The sequence below is a fragment of the Delphinus delphis genome, chromosome 3, assembly GCF_949987515.2.
Source record: "Delphinus delphis chromosome 3, mDelDel1.2, whole genome shotgun sequence".
NCBI classification, from domain to species: Eukaryota; Metazoa; Chordata; class Mammalia; order Artiodactyla; family Delphinidae; genus Delphinus; species Delphinus delphis.
The window spans coordinates 81,553,006-81,576,308 of NC_082685.1; the positions used below are offsets into that span (position 1 = coordinate 81,553,006).

The following is a 23,303-nucleotide window of genomic DNA, read 5'->3' on the forward strand; positions in this document are numbered from 1 at the left end:
TATTACTTTAGAGTTTCTCTGGGGCAGAAATTCAAGAATATCTTAATTGGGTATATGGTTCAGAATCTCTCATGAAGTTACAGTTAAGATGTCAGCCAGGGCTACAGTCATCTGAAGGCTTGACTAGACTGGAAGATTCACTTCCTAGATGGCTCACTCACAGTCTGTTTCTCCTGACCGTTGGCAGAAGGCCTCGCTTCTTTTCCATGGGTCTCTACAATGGGCTGCCTGAGAGTCTTCATGACATTGCAGCTGGCTTCCCCAGTGATCCCAGAGAGAAAGAGCAAGAAGGAAGCCATTTATGACATAGCCCATCACTTCTACCGTATTCTTTTTATTAGAAGTGAGTCACTAAGTCCAGCCCACACAAGAGGAGATGAACTAAGCTCCACTTTTGAAGGTATAAGGTCAAAGAAATTGTGGATCTATTTTAAGATCACTACATAGTCAGTGAGATTTCACTGAAATTTATTCTTTGGAGAGGGATCACTGGATCATAGGGCATTTTTTGTATTGCTGTTGTAACAAATTATCTCAAATTTAGTGTTTAAAACAACCCAGATTTATTATCTTGCAACCCTGGAGATCAGAATTCGTAAATGGTTTACATTGGACCAAAATCATAACAGCAGCAGTGCTGTACTTCCTTCAGAGGCTATCTGGAGAATCCATTTCCTTCCTTTTTTCCAGCTTCTAGAGTCTAACTGCATTCCTTGACTCATGGCCTCTTCCTCCATCTTTGTGCGAGCAGCACAATAAATCTTTCTTTGACTCCGACCCGCTTTCCGTCTTCACATATCCTTCTCTGACTCTGACTTTTCTGTCTCCTTCTTATAAAACCCTGTGATTGGGCTTCCCTGGTGGCGCGGTGGTTGAGAGTGCGCCTGCCGATGCAGGGGACACAGGTTCGTGCTCCGGTCCGGGAAGATCCCACATGCCGCGGAGCGGCTGGGCCCGTGAGCCATGGCTGCTGAGCCTGCGCGTCCAGAGCCTGTGCTCCGCAGCGGGAGAGGCCACAACAGTGAGAGGCCCGCATACCGCAAAAAAAAAAAACCAAAAACAAAACCCTGTGATTACAGTAAGTCCACCCATATAATCCAGGAAAATTTGCCCATATTAAGATCCTTTACTTGTTCACATCTGCAAAGTCCCTTTAGCCTTGTAAGGTAACATATTCACTGGTCTCCAGGATTAGGACATGGACATGTTTGTGGGGCCACTGTTCTGTCTACTATAGGCATACACATACAGGTCTTCATTTGTTTTCAGACATACACATACAGTTCCTTGTTTTAAGCTGAAGTGGTTTTTTTAAAGTTGTATTTTTGTGAATGAATGTTACTTTTTGGGGTAAATTCAGATTTTCATTTACCAGATTTGTTTATAATATGGTATACAATGGTGACTAAGATAGTAAGCAGATATCCAATGAAGAATATTGAAATATATATTCCACTAGCTATTTTTAGGTTCTTGGTTTTATTATCATTAATTAATTGATAAATTACCTGTCAGTATATTAGCTACTTCTGACATTGTTTATAATAGAAACTGAGAAACATTAAAGCAACATGACTTTGTACCTTTTAGTCTTGTTATCGTACCGTTTCTGTGGGTACTCTATCCAAATCTCATCTTCTTTACACTGTGAAGATAGCTAGCCACAATGTAGCTCCAGTCCATGTTTGTGCCCTTACCTCCAATTTTCTCAGCAAGGTGTGACTCCCATAGACTCTATATCAATCTTTTGAACCCAGACTTGCCTCTGAATTGTAGGTAAGTTGTATCTTAGCATGGGTCCCCTGTAAGTCAGAATCTTGAGGCCTTGTGCGAAATACTTGCTTTGGGAAGTGATCCAGGAACAGGAGTAGTGGCTTAGAAAGTGTTAAATCGTGAAGAGGGGCAGCCAGTATGTGTTCTCAAGTTGGTCACCACTTTGGATAATTGGGAAAGTCCTGAAAGCTGGGACTTTTAAAGAAGCCATATAAAATTGTCCATCTAAGGAAAATTATATTTACTAGCTCCCATTCCCCTTTAGTCAAGGATTGTCCCATCAAGTGTTCACTCTTTTATAGGCTGTATATGCATGAATGCTGGTGACCCACACTGGGTTGTCACTGAGACTAGAACAGAAAACAAAAGGATACCTGTCAGCCGTCGTGCTGTCAGTTTATATCTTGCAGTGAGCTGATTGATGCGGCAATGACTAGAGTTAAAGTGAGCCAAGAGAATGTAAGATGAGACACAAACGTCTGATTTATTTGTGTATGGATCCTATTTCCCCTTCCTACTGGAATACTACCCATTTGCTAGTTAATAAGATACTTGAGAATAAGGAACATGTCAATTTATCTTTTCCCTGGTGTTGTAGAGCTGCTGTGACAGAGTACCACACACTCATGGCTTAAAATCATAGAAATGTATTCTGTCACAGTTCTGGAGGCTGGAAGTACAAAATCAGAGCGTCAGCAAAGTTGATTCCTTTTGGAGACTCTGAGAGAGCATCTGTTCCATGCCTTTCTCCCTAGCTTGTGGTGGTTGCTGGCAGTCTTCGGCATTCCTTGGTTTGCAGCTGCCTCACTCCAGTCTCTGCCTCCATTGTCACTTGGCGTTTTTCCTGTGTCTCTGTGTTCATTTCCTCACTTGGCCTTGTTTTAAGTATACCAATCATTGGATTTAGGGCCCACCCTAATCCAGTAAGACTTTATCTTAACTTGATTACAGCTGCAAAGACCCTGTTTCCAAACGAGGTCACTTTTCACAGGTACCAGAGATTAGCTACCTGTGACTCAATGTATCATTTTGGGAAACACAATTCAACCCACAAAAATCTCCTTATAATATTTGCACGGTGTCTTGTGACTAATAAGTTCTCAAATGTTTGTTGATTTGAATTGCATAGAGAGAAATCCATCATCTTACTCTTTTAATGGGAAAGTCATCCTGGACATTCTCTGAATTTGTGCCCTCTTTTTTCTGTTCTTTGCTCTCCATGGCTGTTCATTCTTGCATGTATTTATCTTTTTGTGGCTGTCACTGAGTAAAGCATTTTGGGAATTACAAAAGCTAAGTATTAGATACAAACCTTGTCTTAAAGGTAGAAAACAAAACTTGCCAAAGTAAAGTGGAATAATTAGAGAACAGTTAAGCCAAGTTGTATAGTATTTACTGTACAATCAGCAGGAAGACTCATTACTGGCTGTAGGAGACAGGAAGGTTTTATGTAAGGCAACAGAATTGGGCCTTAAAGGGTAGCAAAGCAGAGGGGAAAAGGATGGGGCATTCAAAAAAGGAGATGAATTATGAGCAGAAGTACAAAATAGTTTGTATGGAATGGTGAAGAGGGAATTACTGAAGGAGAAGGGTTATACTGGAACTTAATAGAAAATAAGTTTGGAACATAGACTGGTATCGGGTACACCAGGTCATGAAAGCCATGTAGAGGTAGTATTACATGGTCTTAGGAGCATGAGCATTGGGAACAAATATGAGTTTGAATCCTGGCTTAGCCACATGATCTGTGTTTTTACGAAAATTATTTGCCATTTTGAAGTCCCAGCTTCCTTAACTCTAAAATGGGAAGTGATACCTACCTCACAGTTGGGAAGATTAAATTACATATATATTAATATATGGTACTTACTGTATTACATGACATGCAATAAATGGTAGGCTTTCTAAATTTCACCTGTCAAGTACAAAAATTTAACAGATATGCAGAGGATTTAAATAATATGCTACAGTCAATAAATAGGTATATAACTTTGAGAACTTTGTACACTTTTCCCTTTTCTTAAATTTCAGTGAAATAGTTACGAAAGTTAGTCATGTTCTTGACTACAAGGCAAACCTTAAAAAATTCAAAATGGTAGCATTTGTAGGCAACAATCTCCAATCAATCTAATAAACAATAAATCAATGGCAATAAAAAGATGACTCACAAGTCATCTTATACACCTAATAATTGAGAAGAATCTTTTAAGTATCCCTGAGTCAAAGAGGAAATCAATATTAAAATTATAAATTATCAAGAAATAGAGAAGGAAACATTTTATACTAAAACCTATGAAACATGGCTAAAGCTGTATGGAGAAGAAAATTAGTACCTTAGGGACTTCCTGGTGGTGCAGTGGTTAAGAATCCGCCTGCCAATGCACAGCACACGGGTTCAAGCCCTGGCCCGGGAAGATCCCACATGCTGCAGAGCAACTAAGCCCATGTGCCACAACTACTGAGCCTGCGCTCTAGAGCCCGTGAGCCACAATTACGGAGCCCATGTGCCACAACGACTGAAGCCCACACGCCTAGAGCCTGTGCCCCTGCAACAAGAGAAGCCACCACAATGAGAAGCCCGCACACTGCAACCAAGAGTAGCCCACGCTGGCCGCAACTAGAGAAAGCCTGCGTGCAGCAACAAAGACCCAGCAGCCAAAAATAAATAAATACATTTATAAAAAACAAAAGGTTGGAATACTTTGTTCCTCAAATGTTTGGTAGAAGGTGTCTGTAAAACCATTTGAATCTGGTATTTTTTGTGTTAGGAGAAGGAAAGGGGAAATATTTAACTACTGCTCCAGTTTTTCAATGTTGGAGAACTTTTAAGATTTTCTTTTTCTTCGAGTCAGTTCCCCCCACCTTTGAGTTTTGTTCATTTTAAATGTTTGGGCTTTTCTCTCTCTTTAATCATAATCAGTCTTTTCAAAAAACCAACTTTTTGCTCTGATCTTCAAACTTTACACAAAGATATACGATGAAAAGAAAAGCTTCTTCTCAGCAGACCTGAGACCGTTTTTTCCAGAGGCAATGACTGTACTTTTGTATATCCTTTCAATGACATTTTTATCTTTATACAATCCTTTTATTTTTTACTAGAACAAGATGGACAGTATGAGACATAGTGATCTGTACTCTTTTTTTGTTTTCTCCCCCTTTTTTTGGTTTGTTTTTACATCAACCTCATTCTTTTTAATGCCAATGTAATATTCCACTGCATGGATGTATCCTATTTATTTAAAAGTAGTTAAGCTTTTATACCAAGTAAAAACTTTCGCATTTGTTTAAAGGAACCTAAGAACCCGATCTGTCACTCCTAGTCTAGTAATAGACATCATCACTTCAGAGCTCCAACAGGCCCTCCATGTATGTGCCTTACCCATTAACTAATCAGGTAAAATTAAAATGTTCATTTGCTCCATAATAGCCTTCTTGGAAGCAGGTATATTCCATTTAAGTATCTTTAGTTAAAAACAGAACTGTTTCCATGATTTAAATGCCACGTAACGTTCTTAAACATTTAAATCCCTGTTTCTTTTGTAATTTACCTTGGTGTGTAGTATAAGGAAGGGTGCAGTTTTGTCAGTTTCCTCATGGCTGTCCAGTTTCCATTGCCGTTTATTTAAAGTTTATCTTTTCACGTGTGTTTGAGATGCTACCTTTATTATGACTAAATTTACATATATTTACTTATGGAATTTAAAAAAATGTGTTCCCAGGCTTCCCTGGTGGCGCAGTGGTTGAGAGTCCGCCTGCTGATGCAGGGGACACGGGTTCGTGCCCCGGTCCGGGAAGATCCCACATGCCGCGGAGCAGCTGGGCCCGTGAGCCATGGCCGCTGAGCCTGCGCGTCCGGAGCCTGTGCTCCGCAACGGGAGAGACCACAACAGTGAGAGGCCCGCGTACTGCAAAAAAAAAAAAAAAAAATGTGTTCCCTTGGTTGATCTATTCATCTGCCAATATCATAGCTTTTTTTTTTCTTTTAAATTTTATTTATTTTTTGGCTAGATTGGGTCTTCGTTGCTGCGCACAGGCTTTCTCTAGTTGTAGCGAGTGAGGGCTACTCTTCATTGCAGTGTGCAGGTTTCTCATTGTGGTGGCTTCTCTTGCTGTGGAACACGGGCTCTAGGCGTGCAGTCTTCAGTAGCTGCAGCATGTGGACTCAGTAGTTGTGGCACATGGGCTTCAGTAGTTGTGACATGCGAGCTCAGTAGTTGTGGCTCTTGGGCTCTAGAGCGCAGGCTTAGTAGTTGTGACGCACGGGCTTAGTCGCTCCGCGGCATGTGGGATCTTCCTGGACCAGGGCTCGAACCCATGTCCCCTGCATTGGCAGGCGGATTCTTAACCACTGCGCCACCAGGGAAGTCCTATTACGGCTTTTTAAAGCCTTTCTATTTTTAAATAACTTTGGACTTACAAAAGAGTTGGAAAAATAATAGAGAGTTCCCATGTACCCTTCACTTAGCTTCTCCTAATGTTAACATCTTACATATCCATAGTATAATGATCAGAACTAAGAAATTAACTTACTGTACAGTACAGTTGACTTCATACTATGTTACTTATAATGGCTTTGTACAGTAATTTAATATGTGGTAGGTGTACTCCTGCTCTTTTTTCATGTTTTCCCTTTTTTGCTTGTTTTTTTCAGTTTTCTAGCTGCAGAAAACAAAAACCAGTCTTATATAATATTTGTATTGGGACCATGTAAAATTTATAAATTAACTTAGGGAGAAATGACATCTTTATGATACTGAATCTTTATGTACACAAACAAGGTATGTCTTTCCATTTGTTGAAATGTACCTTTGTGTCTTTCAGAAGCATTTTATAATTTTCTCATAATATGTTTTGAACTCTTTGTTCAGTTTATGCCTGTGCTTTTTTTGTTTTGGTTTGGGTTTTTTGGGGGGTTTTGCCTGTGTTTTTTTATTATAAATAAGATATTTTCTTCCATTTCATCTTCTATCTGGTTTCTCTTTACACATATAAAGGAAAGGTTTCTGTATATTTTGTACTACACTAAATTACTAGACTATCTTGTTGTGGTAATATTTAGTTGATTCTTTTGGATATTGTAGGTATATAATTATATCATCTGCCAATAGTATTCCTTTCTAATTTCATTCTTAAATGTGTTGACTGGTACAATGAGTAAGAGTGGTAAAAATGGGCTTTCCCTTAGTTTAGGAATATAGTATACCCAGTGTTTCCATATTCTGTGGTACTGGCTTTGGGCTGCTATATATTGTGTTAAAAAAAAAAGTCCTATTATATTGAGTATTTTCAACAAAACTGGACATTGAATTTGTAAAGCATCTTTTCATCACCTTTGGCACGATAATATTTTTCTTCTGTGTAGACCTATTAATATGTTGAATAATGTCGATTTTATAATAGTGATTTTTGTTGTAAATTTTAGATTTTCCATCTCTTTTTGTTGTTAGTTTTGATAAATTACATTTTCTAGTAAATTATCTATTTCATTTAGTTTTCAAATTTATTTACATAGAATTGAGCAAAGTAGTCTTTTATGACTCTTTTGGTTTCTTCTTTCTATTGGTATTTTCCTCTTTTTTCATTACCATCTATCTAACAGTACTGGCAAATACATCTTTTTTTTTAATTCATTAAAACAAAACAATAGGGCTTCTTCCCTGGTGGTGCAGTGGTTGGGGGTCCACCTGCCGATTCAGGGGATGCGGGTTCGTGCCCCGGTCCGTGAAGATCCCACATGCCGCAGAGCAGCTGGGCCCGTGACCATGGCCGCTGGGCCTGCGCATCCGCGTCCGGAGCTTGTGCTCCGCAACGGGAGAGGCCGCATTAGTGAGAGACCCGCATATCGCAAAAACAAACAAACAATAAAAGCAGTTTAACTAATTTTTAAAAAAGTGATCCCAAACTTCTCAAATTATAATAAAGAATCCTTCATATTTAATTCTAATTGAATCCTTCGGACTTAATTTTAATTGCCTGCCTAAACTTTTCTGCCTCTTTGCATTAATTTCTTAGGATACTGGTAAATTTGTTTTCCAGTCAACATTTGGATAAAAATCTAAATACAGTCCTTTTGCTTTCTTCTCCCCTACCCTACTCTTAAGGGGTGAGGATCTCTTTACTGGGTATCCTTACTGAAAAACAAATTTAGATCTTTGTATATTCTCAGTAGCGTGAAAGATTCAGAGTTTTTCCCTATTTCATGTGATAAATTTTGATATTTTTAATGATGCTGAGTGACTTTCATTTGAGATATATTTGGTATGAAATTCATGTGATTGTATAAAAGGCATTCTAAAATAAATTTATGAGTTCTTAAATTTTTCAGTAAGCAGTTTTGACTTAGGGATGGCTGCAACATCCTGCAAGGGTATAAGGCAAAGTATTACTCCATGAAACGTCTTATTTTTCCTGTAAAATTGTATGAAAGCACCCTGCTTTCTAAAGCAGAAGTGACTTAAATGATTTGATTCTGGAGGGGGGAAAAAGGTGATCAAAAATTTTTTTTTAATATTTATTTATTTATTTGGCTGCGCTGGGTCTCAGTTGCAGCATGCGGGATCTATTTCCCTGACCAGGGATCGAACCCGGACCCCCTGCATTGGGAGTGTGGAGTCTTAACCACTGGACCACCAGGGAAGTCCCATGATCAAATGTTTTAATTGTCCATCTGAAGGGCTGAATTCTTTTCCCTCCAGGGAAGAGCACTTTTAGTAGTCTCGTGTTCATTTTGCCCATCTGGTTCTTTTTGTGATTGTGTGAGGTTATAACCTCTGTGTCTTAGCATACTTCTGTGTACTTTGCTCTTTCTCTGTGTTATTACTTTTTCTCTTATTTTATTGTTTTAGTGGAAAATTACCTGTTAGGATTTTATTTGAAATGAAGGATTTTAAGGCTTACATTATTAAATACTGTCAGATCCCCACTTCTGTCACATGGTTTTTAATGTGCTACCTCTTTCCAGACCTGCTTATTAGTGGTATGGTGTAAAACAGATAAGTGACCCCACCTGTGAATTTCTCCCTTGTTTTTGAGACATCTCTGTCTTTTTCAAGAGGGTGAATTATTCTTCACCTCTTGTCCATTGGTTGGGGGACTGGGGCTTACAACAATAGATCAACAGTAGGTCTTACTAAGGAAGTTATGTTTCAAGTGTATTTTTGTAATATAACTTACACAGCACTTTTATTTTTAGACCCTCCTTTTGTTTCTTAATTCTAACAATATCCCTGTAAATTATATTAGAACAGGTAGTAAGGTAGTAAATGTCCACTGTACAAATGGTGAAGTGAATTTCAATGAAGGGGCAAAGGTAAAAACAGGACCAAGACTGAAATTAAGACCCAGATCTCCAAATACAAGTCATTCTTTTCAGCAGTAAAGACTTTTGTGAGTGATCCCCACCTCCCAGGATTCCGTTTCCTCCTCAGGAATCAGTGGGTTGCACCAGGTTTATCATTGACTCTAGCCATTCGTGAACAGACGAGACTTGAGTCCCTTGATTTCCCTTGTTAGGGACCTTCCAGTTGCTGAACCCCCAATATTGTCATGACTAGCCAGTGTTATAATTTGTCTGCCTTATTTTGTGTAGTGGATTTTTATTACAGAAACATTTTTTTAAATGTCCAGATCTTTAAGTATTGCTTGAGTACAAACTTTGTTATACTTTTTAGCTTTTAAATATAGGTAGAATTTTATTTATTCCTAAGTGAGTTTGGAATTAAACTAAAAAGAGAATCTGGGTCTTTGAAACTTGGTTAGTCTGAAGGTAACTCCTAGCATTCTCTAATTCTTCAGGCCAAGGACCTCTTATTACCTGGCTATCTTCTATATCTTTCTTTTCTCCCCTCTTCTTTCATAGTCTTGTAATTAACAGCCAGGCTCTTCTTCACTTCTCTTTGACAGTCTCTACTGCTGAAGTCATCAGTTTTCTTTAAGTGTCTTTCAGCCTCAGTCTGAACACAGTGGATCCCAAGATGCATATGCCATAGCATGGCCTGTTATAGTCATCCTTTTGGATGAATGTATTAGAATTTATACTAGTAATTATTATCATCTTTCTATCCAAAAGATTTGAAGTCTCAATCTAAACTTCTCCCTTGTGTCCATTTTGTTAATGACTGCCTTTTTAATGACGCCTTCTTGGAACTTCATACTTCCCTATGGATAATGTTTGAGACTAGCCTTTTATCAAATGAAAAGTGGTAGAATGCAATACCTAATCTCATTAATCCCTTCTGGCTTTAACATTATGTGACTATTGGAAAAAATCCAGAAATAAATTAATATTACCAATATAAATAAATTTCTTATCAATGATTATATTTCCTAAGTCTTGCCATTTAAAATATCTTTAAAACCTTCTAAAAAATTCTAACCTGATAGAAATCTCATCCACCTGTGAAAAGACAACTGTTTTCAAACACTACTGAAGTTCTCTTCTATTTTAGCCCTATCTGTCTTTAATTAAGACCCCAGTATTTCATCTTCTTAGAAAGATGCTGCTACTTGCACAATATTGTTTTGAGATGGAAACTACTACATAAACACAATTCTTCTTATTAAGTGTCTCCAGGGTTTTGTTTATCCCTTTCTTTGTAAACAAGCAGCCACTATATTTTTAGTAGTGAATTTCAAAATCCTTTTTAACCTTATAGGTCCAAGGGTAGCCAAGGATGGCTGCAGCTTCATATGATCAGTTGTTAAAGCAAGTTGAGGCACTGAAGATGGAGAACTCAAATCTTCGACAAGAGCTAGAAGATAATTCCAATCATCTTACAAAACTGGAAACTGAGGCATCTAATATGAAGGTATCAAGACTGTGACTTTTAATTGTAGTTTATCCATTTTTATTCAGTACTCCTTTCTGTAAGCTTGGGATTAGACACTTCACTTACTTAAAAGTGTGTTGTAAGTTAAGCAGTAATATGTAAACTCTTTCTTGCAAAAGTTAACATTTATATTTTTAAACAAAATGTTTTGAATTCATCCAGCAAATCATATAAAGAAAATGATTGTAAAACCCCAATGACTCATTAGTTAGTTCTTAGTTATTTTTAAGCTTAAAAATAAAAGGCCAACTTAACCGTCACTATAGTGAGGGTGGGTATTCTGTGTAATTCATAGAAACTAGCCTCACAACCTTAGAATATATCTCAAGTATTAAATATTGCCATCATCCCCAACTCTCTCAGATCTTGTCTTCACTTAAGTGCTGCAATGATAGATGATCAAGAAAATCAGGGTGCCCTAGTGGGAAGAGTCCTGAACTGAAAGTCAGTACCTGGTCCTGTTCCTGGTTTTGCCATAAGCTAAACTACATACTCTAGGGTACCCTTCTAGAAGTTGCCTTATTTGGAAAATACAGTCATTGCACTAGCATAGATGATTTCCATGACACCTTCACGCCCTGAAATTGGTTTCCCAAATAACATTGAAAAGCTGTGATAACCTCCACGACAAGTTATAAAATATTAAGTCTGCACTGGGGAAAATATGTTCTAATTTCAAAATAATTAAGGTTAAAACTTTAACTGTTTTAATTTCCAGCTACTTAGGCAGATTCTCCTCTCCCTGAATTTAATAACTTTATAGAATTGGAGATTCAACAAAACTGTTACCTCCTTCTCTTTTAAAAAATTCTTCCTGCTACGTGTTGTTTCTGTGCCTTGGCTATTTTAACCATCTGGGTTTCCGACCCTTTCTTCCTGTCTGCTCACTACTCTTATTCCGTATTCATTTCCTAGTCTCTTCTAGTTCTTTTTCCATGCATTTTGAGGTCTCCCTTATTCTTCAAGCTTCTGTATATCACTGAACTATTTTTGCTCCTCTTTTACTTTTGTATTCATTATCATAACAGTTCAGCCTTTTACTCATATGAGCTTTTCTTTCTTTTTCTTTCTTTCTCTTTTTCTTTTTCTTTCTTTTTCTCTCTCTTTCTTTCTCTCTCTCTCTCTCTTTTTCTTTCTCTCCCTCCCTCCCTCCCTCCCTATGTATCTATAAATCTTTTCCACTCTAATTGCCTATTTCTATGGCAGTAGCAATTGACAGATCTCCAAGATACCTACCTCAAGTCCTTTTGGAGATTAAGTAGACTATAAAGAAACATTTTTTTCTCACCACAGACTTTGGGTGACCTTAAAAACAGCTGACTCAATTACCTACTAGGTTAAAAAAGTATAGTCTGGTATTTTAACACAGGTCAACATAATATATCTAAAATTATTGTACATGGCATGTGGTTTTAAAAGTTTAAAGACAAAAAACTTAAAATTCCCAGCAGGACTACTCTTTCATCTACTTCAGAAGTATACTTAGTAGGGAATTCTTCCTGGCATGCCTATCTCAATGTCTCTTTTGTAGTGCAGAATTCTGAGGTCCCTTTTAAAAGTTGTTGGGTTGTTTTTTTAAACTACTTGAGCAAATTCAAAATTCATTTTTGGGAAACATTTTAACCTATCTTTAGATCCATCTCCATGTTGAAATGGAATGTCTCTCAGAGTAACAAGTCAGACCCTTAAATTTCTACAGTGGAATATCAGGGTGACCTCTTAGCCATGTGGTATAATATACATCATGAATATTACTATTTAATATTAAATACTAATTAAATACTAATATTGTCTGAATTCAACTGTGAATTGATTATTACTCAGCAAGTGCTTTTACAGACATCCTTGCTAAGCCATCCACGTATTTCTTCAGGATTGGGTGTATGTTATCATAGCAGTTATGACCTTGTCCTGAAATTATTTATGTCTCTCTCCTTTTAAGAGGCTTTATGTATGGTGTTAAAGAATAGGAACCATGGCCTGTTTATTTTGTCTTAGAATATCGAGTTGTGAAAAGACACTTGGAAACATTGGCACTTCTTACACTGGATTAAAGTTAATCCAAAACAATGGTTATTTCTCAAAAAATCACTTATTAGACTTTGGAATACATCATATGATCTTGAATTATGTTTACTGATCATTAACATATTTACTCTATGGAAGGCAAGGTGTGTCTCCTCCAACTAGATGTCTCAGGATTTCTGAAGTTTATGCAGTAGTACCATCTAGTGGCAAAAGAGAATACTGCTTTGCTATTGATTACATGTCATTGATACTATAAAAATATTTTGTGTGTGTGTGTCAGGAAAGTATGTGTACAACAGTTAGGGAAATGTGAACACTGTATATTTGAGAGTATTAAGGAAATGCTTATTTTTTAGGTATAATGATGGCATTGTGGTTGTGTTTAGAAAGAATCCCTGTGTAAATATACATATCGAATTTTTTTTTTTTTTTTTTTTGCGGTACGCGGGCCTCTCACTATTGTGGCCTCTCCTGTTGCGGAGCACAGGCTCCGGACACGCAGGCTCAGCGACCATGGCTCACGGGCCCAGCCACTCCGCAGCATGTGGGATCTTCCCGGACCGGGGCACGAACTCGTGTCCCCTGCATCGGCAGGCGGACTCTCATCCACTGCGCCACCAGGGAAGCCCGTATATCGAATTTTTTTACAGAAGAAACAGTGTGTCTGAGATTTGTTTTTCAGATAAATTTGGGTTGTAGGGGAAAGGAGAAAATGGTTATGGGTATAGATGAAAGAAGCCCATGAGTTGATAGTTACTGAAGTAAGATGTGAGGATACATAGGAGTTTGTTATATTGTTCTCTACATTTATGTATATACTTGACATTTCTGTAATTAAAATAAAATACAGATTTTGTGGGATTTAGATCAGATAAATGCAGCAATTACAGCTAAACTTAAGAGAAATTATGTATTATATTTTTTACTCCAGGGCTAGAAATGAACGTGATTTACTTTAAAATGGTGAGCATAGCAACAAGGTAAATATGGTGTGTTGTGAAGCATTTAAACTGAGATATGGCATGGTATAGAAAAAATTATCTTTAGGTAAAATATTAATCAACTATTATTATCTTTTTTGTATTTTAGCAAAATGAAATATTTATAACTTGCTCTGTAAACTATAAAACCATACATGGAAAGCATCTTTTATTTTCAGAGTATAAGAAAAAATGAGAAGTAGAAATTCAAATTGGCACATTTCATAATTTATTTTGAAGATTTAATTACCAAGTATACTTTTATCTGGTAATGAAAAGAATAAATAACTATGATATATTGAGAAAAACAGAAATGAGTCAAGCAGAAACCCCCTTGAAATGACACAGTTGATCATTGATAAATATTTCCTATTTACTGATATGACCACAGCATATTTTGTCTCTAATGATTAAGTCTCTGATGTTTTTAAAATCTTAAAATGTTTTTTAAAATAATGTGATTATGTAATGTAACTAAGTAACTTTTTAAAACCAAACTTCCAGAGCCATGGCCGCTGAGCCTGCGCATCCGGAGCCTGTACTCCGCAACGGGAGACGCCACAACAGTGAGAGGCCCACGTACCGCAAAAAAAAAAAAAAAAAAAAAAAAAACTTCCAGAATTTATAAAGACAAATGAATATTCTCTCCTTTAAAATTTACATATTAATTTAAAAAGCTGTCGTTTCTCAAAACATTTTTTTGAAGTATTTTATTTGGAATTGCTTTGTAGTTGTGTTGCATTTTCTCTTAAACACTCTGAAATTGAGGACTTCTTTAAGGTTGTATGCAGCATGCAGCCCCAGGCAATCATTCAGTACTACTGCAGCAACTAGAAAACACTGGACAAAAAATTAAAATCGTACTTTTAAAGACATTGGAGAACTGTGAAATCATCAAGGACTGTATTAACTAAAATTCCTAAGAGGAAAGAGCCCTTTCTAGATGAGCTGAGATCACTGGTAATTTTCTTCCCCAGGGGTATTTGCTATTTCTAGGGACAGACTGATAATTCATCACTGGCACAGGACTCTACTGGAGGAAAGAAACTGTTGGAGGTCTTGACAAACACATGGGCAGATGTGAAGTATTGACATTTAGAGGAGCTCCAAATGCATGGCTAGTTTTCCCAAATTTTCTCAAAATGCATGGGGCATTGGCTGAGTCTTGCTATGGGGAAGGATGCTGGGGATGGACTGTGGAGGCAGGATGTTAGGAGGCCATGTCCTGCTAGAGGAATACTCGTACAACAGGTCTCCTCAGTTTAAGTGTAGAGGAGAGAGACATTCAAGGAACTTGGCAAACCAAATCAGATATGAAGTTCACTTAAACTGCACCTGCAACCTATTTTCAGCTATTGAATGAAGGAAATCAGACCCCAGTGGTGGAAAGGGCAAACTCTTTGAGGCAAAATCTGATCTGAAGTCTTTATTATTATTGTATACATAATGACTAGCATGCAGTTAAAAGTTACAAGAAATACAGAGAAATAGGAAAATGACTGCTAATCAAAAGAACAAATAGAAAATAGAAGCAAATCCCAAGATGATCCATGTGTTGTAATTAGTAGTCAAAGATTTTAACATAATTTAAATGTTTTGAGAAAAAGGAAAAGGTTGGGGCTTCCCTGGTGGCACAGTGGTTGAGAGTCCGCCTGCCGATGCAGGGGACACAGGTTCATGCCCCTGTCCGGGAAGATCCCACATTCTGCAGAGCGGCTGGGCCCGTGAACCATGGCCGCTGAGCCTGCGTGTCCAGAGCCTGTGCTCTGGCCGCTGAGCCTGCGTGTCCGGAGCCTGTGCTCTGCAACGGGAGAGGCCACAACAGTGAGAGGCCCGCGTACCGCAAAAAAAAAAAAAGTAAAGAAAAGGTTGGATTAAATGGATGAAAAATCAGAAAGTCTCGACAGAGAATTGGAATCTGTAATTAAGAAGAGTCATACAGATATTCTATAACTGAAATATTTTTGACATTAACTTATTGGATGGGCTTGGTCACAGGTTAAATACAGGATTAATGAACTAGTGAGAAGATAGAATTAGTGAACATGTAGAAAGGTCAATAGAAAAATATCCAAACTGAAGCACAGAAGAGGAAGAAAAATGGAAAACAAAAAGTATGTAAGAGTCACGAGGGACACAGGCAAATAGGTAAAAGCAAATATAATTGAAGTCTTAGAAGGGGCAGGGGAAGAGAATGGAGCAAAAGTAATATTTAAAGACATAGTAGCTGAGAATTAATGTAAATCTGTTGTAAAGTTATTAAGACAATGTGGTAATTAGAGTAGATTAATAGACTAACAGCAATAGAGTTGAGAAAAATACCTACATATATATGGTCACCTGATTTATGATCCAGGCATCCCTGCAGATCAGTGGGGAAAGGCTGGTCTTTTCAATAAATGGTGCAGAGGCAATTAAATATCTGTATGAAGGAAAAAAAACAAAAAAGAACCAAGAGCTCTACCTCAACTCATGCAAAAAAGTAATTCAAGTAAATCATATGCAAAAAATGTAAATGTGAAAACAGAACAGTTTCCTTCTGGAAGAAAACTTAGGGAATAGCTTCATCTCCTTAGAGTAGGCAAAGATTTCTTAAATAGAATGCCAAAGTACTAAAAATTTATCAGTGGGACATCATTAAAACTGACAGCTTTTGTTCATCAAAAGACTCCATTATGTTTCTGGAAGAAAATATAGGGTAATATCGCTTTGACCTTCATGAAGGCAAAATTTCTTAGTACACATAAAGCTCTAAACATAAAAGACAAAAGGTATAAAATGAATGTCATCAAATATAAAACTTAAAATCTATTCAAGACTTCATTAAGAAAATGAAAAGACAAAGCATAGACTGGAAGAAAATATTTACAGTACGTATATCTGATAAAGGACTTGGTTCAGAATATACAAAGAATTTTTACAAACCAAGAATTTTAAAAGTCCAGTTTTTAAAATCTGGCCCAAAACTTGAAAAAATAATTCAGAAAGGAAGGTAAATGGTCAGTAAGCACATGTAAAGGGATTCAACATCCTTTATCCTCAGGGAAGTGCAAATATCATTTCATTCCTAATCAAATCACTAAAATTTAAAAGACTGATCATGCCAAATGTGGAACATCAAGATGCTTATACATTGCTGGTAGGAGTATAAAATGGCACATCATCTTTGGAAAACCATTCAGCAGTTTCTTTTAAAGTTAAACCCTATGACTCAGCGTTTAAACTTCCAGATATATACTCAAGAGAAGTGAGTGCATGTGTCCACCTGAAGATATGTGCAAAAATGTTCATAGTAGCATTCTTCATAATAGCCTCCAAACTGGCAACAACCCAAATGTCCATCAAGAGGGAGAATAAAGGATAAATCAGTTGAGGTGCATTCATGCAGTGGATAACTACATAGCATTAAAAAAAAACAGCTGATACATGCAACAGCATGAATAAATCTCATAGAAATTTTGGTGAGCAAAAAACGTGAGACACAAAAGACTGTATACTGTATGATTTCATTTATATGCAGTTCACAAGCATGCCAACTAATAGACACAGAAATCAGAATACTGGTTACCTCTGGGGAGTGAATATTGATTGGTAAGGGACAAAAGGGAACCTTCTGAGATGCTGGAAATGTTCTGTGTCTTCCCTGGGTAGTGATTACATGGATACTTAGATTACATCAGAAACCTAATATTGGTGTACTTTTCATATGTATGTTGTATCTCAGTAAAGCAGAAAAAAAATTAGGGCTAATTTTTATCATGGAATAGCCATAAACTATTCACAGCAAAGTAGTGAGTAATGTAGTCATGCTGGATGATGTCATCTTGAGGGAAGGTAACTGGATCTAACTATGAATTAATAACGTGTGCATTTTTTTTTCTTTTTTTGGTGAGGTTCATAACTCAGAATGTACAAAAAAAGTTTAATGGAACATATTGGAATGAGTAGCTTCCAAGGTGGCTGCTTTGAAAGTCTTAAAAAAAATTTTTTTAAACCTTAAATTTCAATAGTTTTATTTACTTTTGTGGTTAGAACTTTTATCAACAGACTTCTAACCACATGCACAGAAACTTAAAAAAAACATATTACAAGCTGTGCATATTTACTGTTTTTAAAAATTAGGAAATATGGGCAAACAAAAAGAGATATCAAAATCACCCATTTAAAAAATGTTTTTAATACCAGCAGTAACCTTTGATAATGTGTATATTTTTCTCTCTGTGCATTTTATGCAGGCATGCATTTAATGGGATCGTATTTTGAAGCATGCTTTTTAATTTAATATAAGTCATCTTTTTATTTTATAATATTTTCATAGTTCTGTAATATTCCATTGTATGGCTAATGCCATAAATTTATTTAATCCTTTATTGTTGGACATGCAGGTTTATATAGCCTTTTAATTTCTATTGTTGGTGTTATTTTAGTTTTTCTTTATTATTTTTTAACATGTTTTTTAAAAACTGTTAATGTGCCATTAGTTTCGAAAAATCAGGTATATGTCCTATGAGATGCCAAAGATTTCTTTTTCTTGTTGTTTTTGAACTCTTAAGTACTTGTACCTTTTCTAAAAACAATATTTTTTTTGTAATACCTGTTGTTTTAAAATTAGGAAACCAAAAACAAGCAAAAAATTTGCTTGCAATTCTAACTTCCATAGAATACCACTGCGAACTCTTGATGATAGGCTTTGGAGAATAATCTTGTATAAAGAGAGACCTGATCAAAGCTGTGTTTTAAAAGGCTTACTCTGATAGTTCTGTGCAAGGTAGGACCATTTAGGAGTTTATTTTAGTAGTTTTGAGGTTAATAATCAGGATAGTGACAGTAAGAATAGAAAAGAGATGGCTATAAGAGAGATAATAGAGCTAGAATACAGAATTTGATAACTGATTGGGAAGATGAAGGAGGGGATGCTGAGGATTTGAGCCTGGAGGTACAAAAGAAGGCTACTGCCATTTAACTGAAGGAATACAAGGCGAAGAACAGGTTTTAGTGACACAAAATGATAGTTCGGACATTTACATGTGCAGTGCATATCATCCAGATGCACTGAATGTAAAGCATCTATCAGTCATACTGGGAAAGTGAGTCTGAAATTTGCAAGTGAGGTTAGGATTAGACATATAATTGGAAGTTATTTGAGAAAGGCAGTTGTTGAATTGTGAGACTGGGGATTATAAGAAATAGTGATAAGATTAAAGGATCATTGAAAGACTACAAGCAGCAGTGGATGGAAGGAGAATTGGGATCCTAAACACTGCAGGTAGCCTACAGTGGTAATCTCAAACTTTATGGAAGAGATGGTGTCCTGATGTTTATACTAAATGTTTTAGAGTAATCTACATTCATTCGAGAAAGGCATCCCTGTGCAAATTTATTTCCTATCCCACAGTTGTGATACACTCTGACATAATTTCTGAACGTGGATATCCGTCACCTCCACGTCCCACGTCTACTTATCTAAGCCTTTCAACCTCCAACGTGGTCTATTATTTGAAGGTCAAATCTTAAGGTCACAGGCTATTTCTTGTTGTTAACATAGGGATTCTTTTCTTAATGCTTATAATGTCACTGTCAAGGTAAACCAGTGAAGTTGTCTTTGCTACATTTACTCACTTTTTGACAGATTTCCTTTTCAATCTATTTATGGATCATTTTTCATATAGAGGAACACTACCCATAGCTATAAGATTGTAAATGTTCAAATACACTGTTTTGCATTTGGAAACCTAGTTGGCCAACAAAAGATTTTGCTGTGAACTAGAATGGGATGCCTCAGAATATATAAAATGTAAATGTATATAAATTACAGAAAAACTAATAGAAGATGAAAGTTCCCAACCTTCTTTGACAAAAGTTTATCAACAGAAGGATTTAGATGGGAAAGGAAATAATGGATCAAAAGTCAGGAGACAGTGAGCATACAGTCACTTAACTATCTGCTGATTATAAATCAGTGTACTAGCAGAATGTACATAAATGTAGTATATAAAAGCTTGCTGTTTATTGGGGTGTTAAATAAAACAGCATACTGTGTTAATCTGGTGTTTTTCATGGCCATGTTGGTATAAGCTTAAGAGACATGGATTTTAAACAGATTTTTTAAACAGCTTTTGTGCCTCGGGCAAGTCTTTGAGTCTCAGTTGATCTCTCTGAAAGATGAGAATGATCCGCTTTGCTATATTATTTCAGAAGTTGCAGATAATATATCTTAACTATTCCATATATATAGTATATTGCATGGGGACTACCCATAATCACCATTATCACAAAATATCACTGTTGTTGGGCTATAATTTATTATTCATAATTAGCAATAGGTAATATATGTAGAGTACTTTACAATTTATGATACGTTTTCAGATAGATCTGAAATCACTTTGTTCCCCAAGCAGACCTAAATGCCAAGAAATGTAGAAGCATGTCTTCAAAAAGTTATTTAGGGGACTTCCCTCGTGGCACAGTAGTTAAGAATCTGCCTGCCAATGCAGGGGACACGGGTTTGATCTCTGGTCCAGGAAGATCCCACATGCCATGGAGCAGCTAAGCCCATGAGCCACAACTACTGAGCCTGTGCTCTAGAGCCCATGAGCCACAACTACTGAGCCTACGCATCACAACTACTGAGCCTGCGTGCCTAGAGCCCATCTCTGCAACAAGAGAAGCCACTGCAATGAGAAGCCCACACACAGCAACGAAGACCCAATGCAGCCAAAAAGTTTTTTAAAAATTTAAAAAATTAAGTTCATATTATTAAAAAAAAATTACTTAGAATTTTGTCATGTTAATATATTGTGTTCTTTTTTACAGGAAGTACTTAAACAACTACAAGGAAGTATTGAAGATGAAGCTATGGCTTCGTCTGGACAGATTGATTTATTAGAGCGTCTCAAAGGTAGATTTATTTATTTATTTATTTATTTATTTAACATCTTTATTGGAGTATAATTGCTTTACAGTGGTGTGTTAGTTTCTGCTTTATAACAAAGTGAATCAGCTATACATATACATATATCAAAGGTAGATTTTTAAGAAGTGTTTTAAAGTAATTTTTTTAAGGTCTAGTTGTCAGCTTTAGGTGTATATACCCAAGTACAGCTTCTCTTGATTAGAATGTTGTATTGGGTTTTCTTGGCTTTGAATAAACTATTTTAGATTACTTCCTTGATAATTTTCAGCTCTTTCTAAAACTCGTTGCTGTTCCACTAGTCACTAAATAGGCCTTTAATAAGCTATATGCCACAAACTGGGCCCACTGCTTCATTTGAAGGAGTCAGTGACCTTCTTTGTTCCGTCCAGGATAGAAGTGCTTTATCTTCATACATATGGCCTGACTTTTTGTGGGACTGTTTCTCTTACAGAACCAGGAGTCAATGAATTTCTCTGAGCATCAGCATTTGTGATAGGATTTCTTCCGTTTCCTACATAAATTTGCTGCTCAATAGCTGCCATAATTTAGTACTCCTACAGGCTTTATGTAATATATATAATGTATTATCAGTTACATTATAAAATGGCTTAAAATCAGAGGGCTAAAATATGAACCAAAGATTTCAGTTTTAAAAGATAGAACCGCCAGGAGGTGCTGAGGAGGGAGTCACAGGGTGGTTCACTGCGCTGTATGTAAAGTTTTCTCCACGGGGGGGCTGCGTTCACCTGACAGGTTATCTCTGGAGTTCAAGTTTGAGTTGAAACCAGACTCAAGTTTCACCTGTCCTCACTGACCCATGGATTTCTGTGTGACCAGCAGTGTGGGTTACAGGCTCTAGGTGCTCCAACCAAGCATGAGGACTGTGCCTCTCAGGTGGGAGAGCTAAGTTCAGGACATTCGTCCCCAAAAGACATCCCAGCTCCACGTAATATCAAACGGCAGAAATCTCCCAGAGATCTCCATCTCAAGGCCAAGACCCAGCTCCACTCAACGACCAGCAAGCTACAGTGCTGGACATCCTATGCCAAACAACTAGCAAGACAGGAACACACCCCCACCCATTAGCAGAGAAGATGCCTAAAATCATAATAAGGCCACAGACACCCCAAAACACACCACCAGACGTGGACCTGCCCACCAGAAAGACAAGATCCAGCCTCATCCTCCAGAACACAGGCACTAGTCCCCTTCACCAGGAAGCCTACACAACCCATTGAACCAACCTTAGCCACTGGGGGCAGACACCAAAAACAATGGGAACTAGGAACCTGCAGCCTGCGAAAAGGAGACCCCAAACACAGTAAGTTAAGCAAAATGAGAAGACAGAGAAACACACAGCAGATGAAGGAGCAAGGCAGAAACCCACCAGACCTAACAAATGAAGAGGGAATAGGCAGTGTACCTGAAAAAGAATTCAGAATAATGATAGTAAAGATGATCCAAAATCTTGGAAATAGAATGGAGAAAATACAAGAAATGTTTAACAAGGACCTAGAAGAACTAAAGAGCAAACAAACAGTGATGAACAACACAATAAATGAAATTAAAAATTCTCTAGAAGGGATCAATAGCAGAATAACTGAGGCAGAAGAACGGATAAGTGACCTGGAAGATAAAATAGTGGAAATAACTGCTGCAGAGCAGAATAAAGAAAAAAGAATGAAAAGAATTGAGGACAGTCTCAGAGACATCTGGGATAACATTAAACGCACCAACATTTGAATTATAGGGGTCCCAGAAGAAGAAGAGAAAAAGAAAGGGACTGAGAAAATATTTGAAGAGTTTATAGTTGAAAACTTCCCTAATATGGGAAAGGAAATAGTTAATCAAGTCCAGGAAGCACAGGGAGTCCCATACAGGATAAATCCAAGGAGAAACACGCCAAGACACATATTAATCAAACTATCAAAAATTAAATACAAAGAAAAAATATTAAAAGCAGCAAGGGAAAAGAAACAAATAACATACAAGGGAATCCCCATAAGGTCAACAGCTGATCTTTCAGCAGAAACTCTGCAAGCCAGAAGGGAGTGGCAGGACATATTTAAAGTGATGAAAGGGAAAAACCTACAACCAAGATTACCCAGCAAGGATCTCATTCACATTGGACAGAGAAATTAAAACCTTTACAGACAAGCAAAAGCTAGGAGAATTCAGCACCACCAAACCAGCTTTACAACAAATGCTAAAGGAACTTCTCTAGGCAGGAAACACAAGAGAAGGAAAAGACCTACAATAACAAACCCAAAACAATTAAGAAAATGGGAATAGGAACATACATATCGATAATTACTTTAAATGTAAATGGATTAAATGCTCCAACCAAAAGACATAGACTGGCTGAATGGATACAAAAACAAGACCCATATATATGCTGTCTACAAGACACCCACTTCAGACCTAGAGACACATACAGACTGAAAATGAGGGGATGGAAAAAGATATTCCATGCAGATGGAAATCGAAAGAAAGCTGGAGTGGCAATTCTCATATCAGACAAAATAAACTTTAAAACAAAGGCTATTTATTACAAGAGACAAAGAAGGACACTACATAATGATTAAGGGGTCAATCCAAGAAGAAGATATAACAGTTGTAAATATTTATGCAGCCAACATAGGAGCACCTCAATACATAAGGCAAGTACTGACAGCCATAAAAGAGGAAATCGACAGTAGCACAATCATAGTAGGGGACTTTAACACCCCACTTTCACCAAAGGATAGATCATCCAAAATGAAAATAAATAAGGAAGCACAA

The 23,303-nt window shown here is 37.0% G+C and overlaps 1 protein-coding gene across 9 annotated transcripts in view; it reads left to right on the plus strand.

Moving 5' to 3' along the window:
• The window catches only part of APC (APC regulator of WNT signaling pathway), a 138,392-nt gene that overhangs the window by 37,489 nt on the left and 77,600 nt on the right, over positions 1 to 23,303 (plus strand). For 5 of the 9 annotated variants that reach the window (XM_060009015.2, XM_060009017.2, XM_060009018.2 and 2 more), the window contains exons 2-3: positions 10,428 to 10,580; positions 20,423 to 20,507. In XM_060009015.2, the coding sequence (XP_059864998.1) occupies positions 10,446 to 10,580; positions 20,423 to 20,507 (220 nt within the window). In that variant the 5' untranslated portion in view covers positions 10,428 to 10,445. Of the gene's footprint in view, positions 1 to 10,427; positions 10,581 to 20,422; positions 20,508 to 23,303 lie in introns of those variants that run through there. The other 4 variants (XM_069540591.1, XM_069540592.1, XM_069540593.1 and 1 more) reach the window with 1 other exon arrangement.